This window comes from Camellia sinensis, chromosome 4 (genome assembly GCF_055761805.1).
Source record: "Camellia sinensis isolate YWXY chromosome 4, ASM5576180v1, whole genome shotgun sequence".
Classification (NCBI taxonomy): domain Eukaryota; kingdom Viridiplantae; phylum Streptophyta; class Magnoliopsida; order Ericales; family Theaceae; genus Camellia; species Camellia sinensis.
Genome location: NC_138964.1, coordinates 122,053,634 through 122,059,509, shown reverse-complemented (window position 1 = coordinate 122,059,509; position 5,876 = coordinate 122,053,634). Strand labels below are relative to the sequence as shown.

Sequence of the window (5,876 nt, the reverse complement as noted above, 5' to 3'; positions counted from 1 at the left end):
CCAAAACCAATTGGGTCCCACACTCCAATAAGGAGGTATATCCCAACAATTCTCCCCCTACCGACTTAGGTGGAGACATCAACCATACCCGCCAAAGTTCGACACTTTAAATGTTTGTCCCTCGACAAAGTCTTTGTCAACATATCTGAAATATTATTATCTGTGTGAACCTTTTCGAGTTGAAACAATTTCGAATCTAACACATCACGAATCCAATGGTATCGCACATCAATGTGTTTCGATCTCGAATGAAAAGTAGAATTTTTGCTTAAGTGAATAGCATTTTGATTATCACAATAAAGTACATACCTTTCTTGCTTCAAACCCAACTCTTGCAAAAATTTCTTTAACCATAACTCTTCTTTGCAAGTTTCTGTAATGGCAATAAATTCAGCTTCGGTAGTTGAGAGAGCAACACATTTTTGTAATTTAGACTGCCATGCCACAGCTCCCCCTGCAAAAGTCATCAAATACCCCGAAGTAGATTTCCTTGAATCAATATCACCAGCCATGTTAGAATCTGTGAACCCATCAAGCATCGGCTTACCATCCCCAAAGCACAAACATACCTTCGAAGTCCCTCGAAGATACCTTAGAATCCATTTTACCATTGTCCAATGTTCTTTACCCGGATTAGAGAGAAAACGACTCACCACACCAACGGCGTGAGCAATATCCGGCCTTGTACAAACCATGGCGTACATCAAAGAACCAACTGCTGAAGCATAAGGAACTTTCAGCATCTCTTCATTGTCTTTCTCACTTGTAGGACATTGATTCGAACTAAGTTTGAAGTGACCCGCAAGTGGACAACCAACCGGTTTTGCTTTACTCATGTTGAACCTCTCAAAAACTTTCTCAATGTAGCTTTCTTGAGACAACCAAATCAGCCCTTCTTTGTGATCACGAACAATTTTTATACCAAGTATTTGCTTTGCCGATCCCAAATCTTTCATAGCAAAAGACTTGCTCAACTCCAATTTCAACCTGTTTATCATGGTAGAATCGTGACCCACAATTAACATGTCATCAACATAAAGCAAAAGAATAATAAATTTACCATCCGGGAAATTTTTCACAAACACACAATGGTCCGAAGTGGTTTTAGAAAAATCGTTATTCATCATGAAAGAGCCAAATTTTTTGTACCATTGCCGCGGGGCTTGCTTGAGACCATACAAACTTTCACTACAACAAGTTGGGTCTTGGATGACGAATTTTTTTCGTCTCCAAAGAGCTAATTTCGTCACTATAGATATTTGTGAGGAAATATTTTCGTCACCGGGTTCGTCATTGAATGTTTGTCACTAAAAAGCATCGTGACGAAAAATATTTTCGTCACCAATGAAATTACTTTAGTGACGAAACTTTTTGTCATCAATAAAATAACATTTTGTCACCAAAAATCCTCATTTTCGTCACCAAATAGTTTTTCAGTACCACATTTATAACTTTAGTTGACGAATAAATTTGTCACGCATGTTGATCATTGATGAGGAAATAATTTCGTCACAGTAAGATGTAAAATTGACAAAATTTTTCGTCTCCAAATATCATACATGGGTGACGAAATATATTTCGTAACAAAAATATATATACATGACGAAATTTTTAATCACCAAACAACAAAATTAATGAAAACCTTCATATGTATACTATAGTGAATTTTGTCACAAAAAATATTTATTAGCGACAAATAGTCACTTTGTCATAATAACAAATACAAATGACGAAAACAATTCGTCACTAAACTTGTCCCATATTTTGTATTTCAATTTAAATTATTATTTTACAAATATCCCTATTTATATCCCAATAACCTTTTAAATGTACTAAGAAATCCATTAGCTATAATATGCCACTCCATAAAAAAATTCACCAAAAAATTTATATTATAAATCAAAATATATCCATCAAACAAATTTAATAATAATCCATTAAGTATAACAAAAAAACCATCAAAGCAAATCCAAAAATGAACTAACATGGAGTTTACAAAAAAAATCAGCATTCAATCTTGATTTGCAACTAGAACCAAGTATCAGTTCAGGAAAAAAAAATTTAACACTTGATCTTGATTTGCAAGTATGCTTCCAAACGTCATCAAAAACCAATCTGCAAAGAAAATAAACAAAAAAAAAATATTAAAATATTATCAATTACATTGTATAGACCCCTTTATCCATGTCAATACAAATTGTGTACACAATGAGTCTAGCTTAACAACCAAAAGTTCCTTTATACATGACAAGCTCCTTTTAATCACATCACTAAATTAAAGCAACTCCAACACTACCTAGCAAAAATACACAAAAAAATATACACGTAGTTTTGTATCTATTTTGGTTAATGTGTATTTTAATAAGGGTCATGCTAAGTAAGAAGTAACTAATGAATCTATTTTCATTAAATACATCTTCAAACTTGTTAAATCTTAGTTAATAATTAGTGAAATTGTTGTGCTTTAACTAGTATATACTAACCAACATTAGAAAAATAAAAACATAAAACAAGCGGGACTTACCAAAACGGCGATCTACGAGTTCATGAGATACCTCCTCCTTTAAATTGTCCTTTGAAACCTTGCTTCTTAAGAAACCTTGCTTCGTAGAAAAGAATGAAAATAAGGTCAAATGTGGGTGAAAACAAAATTTATGCTGTTCTTAATTTCAAGTGATTTTTTTCTGAGTACACTAACCTGAAGATTCACAAGGAACCAACAATGACTAAATGATTTTAGCCCAACAGCTAAAGTAAGCCAAGCAGATGCTATTGATGTGTGCTTTGCCATGGTTAGACCATTGAGCGCAATCCCAGGACCAACAAAACCAATTGACTGCAAGTAAGGATATATCTGATGCTTACTGTATCACATGATTAGTAGGAAAATCCAAAAGTAAAACAAGAGAAACAAATGTAGACAGAAATATTTCAATTCAAACTTCTAGTTTTCCAGGTTACATGCAATTTTGTGAAACCAGCATCAATGATTGTTTATTGCCTGTTTGAATCAAAATTAAAAAGAAATTTTAAAAAATAAAAAATTGGACAACCATACATGATGTTCATGAGTCCATTGCGTGGACCATGACTACTAGTAAATACATTTTGGAAACAAAATTAATAGAAGTTGTCTTTGGTTATGTTTTTACCTTTTTGAAAGACCAAGCTGCTTGTCTAAGGTGGACATGATATATCTATAACAAAGAGACATGTATTTCATCTTTCTCATAAAATCAGTACACTTGTTGAGTATGTGATAAATTGCTGATAAACTACAACTTTTAGGCTAGCTATGGCCTTACTGTTTTAAAATATATAGGCATCCATGAAAGAATAACAAAGAATCCCTGTATACAACGGAAAGAATATCAGTACCCAAAAAATCATATATCTACACAATGAAAGATATGTACACAAGCATTCAAATACTTTAGACACCTAATCACACAATTGTACTGGGTATATATTCACAAATTAAGTTAGTGATTTGCAGGGTTCCTTCTTAGTATATCATTCTAACCAAAGAAAGAAAAGTATAATCAAATAACATACATTTACTTCGAAACATTCTCTTATCTAAACATTTCTAAAGCATAAAAGGTTGACAAATAAGATCATACATGGGAGCCATATTGTGTTGATTTTGTGGAAACATATATAGCCGGATCTTGCTGGTCTTAAGAAAAAGATCTAAATAATACGAGAAGAAAAATGATACCATGCTCATGACAGCCAAGCTTCTAGTATAATTTGTCCTCCTGTCCAGCCAATTCTCAAAAGTGCAACTTTTTAACTAAAACACCTATCAAGAGGCAATGTAACTAACTTGAGAAAAGAATTCCCAGGGGAGAGCCAAAGATGCAGCATATTTCTTGAAGAAAACATACCCTTGCCAGGTCATTTCCTTCACCATTTTGCAAAGCATACTCAAACACCTCCACTTTAGCTATAAGTGGCAAATGGTCATAATCTTTAGCAAAATTAAGCATATGTTTGTGCTCTAGATTAAGGTGATCTATATACCAGAAACATGCACAAAAAATTAGACGAAATGCGCGTGCGCGCACACACACACACACAGAGCATCAAATGAACCTTAGCGGACCTTTTTAGCATCTCTTTACTCCGAATGAGATGGTGCAGGGTGTCACAATTTGGTACCCATCCTATTAATCCGCTGCTTGGAGACAATGGAATGACAGCATATCTTTGAATAGAAAGATCCTTCTCTGCAGTGTTTCTGGAATTTTCCATAAGTGTGTTCACCAAACCAAAGAGCTGGCCAACATGCAAAATAAAATGTCATTGATAGAGTAATAAAAATAATATAAAAACACCACGTACAATTCCAATTTTGTAAACATAACCCTTATGTGCCTTAGAACCCAGCACCACTAGAAAGTGGATGCAGAAAACTAGAAGCCCCACTTCTTAAATAATCCCACAACCAACAACCAGGCCCAAAGGCTATTTCTTCTTCAAGAGAGTGATATCTAATCTAAAAATTATAAATGATGTTTAGATATGCAAAGTTAAAACCACAATTCAATAGATATATTCAGCAATGCAAACACAGCTCAGAGAAGACACTAGAATTGTCAAATTTTAAAAAAAAATTAATTTTTTTTTTAAAAAAAACTATAAAATATATTTAATAGCTTTAAAATAAAACAAAAGAAAGCTATAAAATCTATACATCAAGTCTGTAGAATGGAGCATGGAAGGAGCAACCTCATGTTTCTCATCTATACTTCTTTAACATTGAACACAAATTCAGACTAAAGCATGCTTTGAGCAAAATTTTAGAGTTTTGTACTCATAATTTGCTACTTTTAAGCATGGTTCTTATCTAAATTCAATCTGAAAAGTATTACTTTTAACCATTATTGTAGTAGTGACTCTATTAAAATGTTTTATACATATGGATATCCTATGCTGTCTGTGTTTAGAAAAGTATGTAAATGACATCCTTAGTTAGTCCCATGTACTAGGGGACAACAAACTTAGTAATACCTCATAGGAATGAAATCTTCTTTGCCTCATGTGTGTGTAGTATTGGGTTGTCATGCCCATCATTTATTCCATATCATATTGATATAGCTGTATCGTAGAGTTGGTTATATACACAAAAACAGAGTTCTAGCCATGGCTACATCCTTTTGGAATTGTATTAAAAAAAAAAAAATTAAGAATGAAATTCTAAAGCCAACAACATTTTCATGAAAACCATGAAGAGTGTGACACCTCTCATGCCACCAGACAACCAAACTTGTAACGCCCTCAAAATAACAACATTAAACCCATCAGATAAGACATGCATTTACATAAAAACTAACCACATTCTTTTATTCAACAGAGTTCCATTACATAAGTATTACATGTTAACATCAAAACAAAATGTCCTACGGGCTTACAACTTTCCAAGTTAACACTTGGTTACAACAAAAGAGTACTAACTCGTTTACACATTAAGCCCTTGGCTTGAAGTTACATGTAATACATCAAAAGTTAAGCGACAAAAGTATGTCTGCCTCTAGCCTGCCAGCTATGTCCTTGGAGGTGGCATGCTACCTGTACCTGAAAATGATATTCCCATATAGGGTGAGCCACAGCCCAGTAGAAATACACTAAACCAACCATGAACAATGACTAAAAGATTAGCAATTGATAGATGGCTAACACAGATACATTCACATAAATTACACATTTATGTCATACAACTTATGAGTCTAAGTTACCTTTCATTTTCCCTTTTTCAACAGATAAGCATATAAACTCTATCCACATACTCAACCGATATGTATAACAACAATATCCACATTCACAGATAAGCATATAAGCTATATCCACATTCTACAACAGATATGTATAAT

General features: G+C 33.5%; 1 protein-coding gene across 4 annotated transcripts; it reads right to left on the bottom strand.

The window, feature by feature from the left end:
- Positions 1 to 1,864: 1,864 nt before the first annotated feature.
- LOC114322373 (putative anion transporter 4, chloroplastic) lies at positions 1,865 to 3,963 on the bottom strand. Of its 4 annotated transcripts, XM_082922955.1 has the most exons (6): positions 3,891 to 3,910; positions 3,722 to 3,805; positions 3,306 to 3,350; positions 2,699 to 2,836; positions 2,525 to 2,603; positions 1,865 to 2,115 (listed from the first exon to the last, which is right to left on the bottom strand). In XM_082922955.1, exons 2-6 carry the CDS (start codon positions 3,728 to 3,730, stop codon positions 2,042 to 2,044), a joined length of 345 nt encoding a protein of 114 aa, XP_082779081.1. In that variant the 5' UTR covers positions 3,731 to 3,805; positions 3,891 to 3,910; the 3' UTR covers positions 1,865 to 2,041. The 4 variants fall into 4 exon arrangements, 3 of the variants coding, with proteins under 3 accessions (XP_082779081.1, XP_082779083.1, XP_082779082.1); XM_082922957.1 differs by lacking the exon at positions 3,306 to 3,350 and having other exon boundaries at positions 3,891 to 3,908; XR_014365707.1 differs by having other exon boundaries at positions 2,525 to 2,599; positions 3,306 to 3,963.
- Between the last annotated feature and the right edge of the window lie 1,913 nt (positions 3,964 to 5,876).

What these genes read in the sequence shown, in the direction of transcription:
- LOC114322373 (XM_082922955.1), bottom strand. An exon ending in GGTTCCTTGTGAATCTTCAG is followed by an intron (nt 2,604 to 2,698) that starts GTTAGTGTACTC and finishes TTTTCTACGAAG; the next exon opens with CAAGGTTTCTTAAGAAGCAA. An exon ending in ACTCGTAGATCGCCGTTTTG is followed by an intron (nt 2,116 to 2,524) that starts GTAAGTCCCGCT and finishes TTTTCTTTGCAG; the next exon opens with ATTGGTTTTTGATGACGTTT.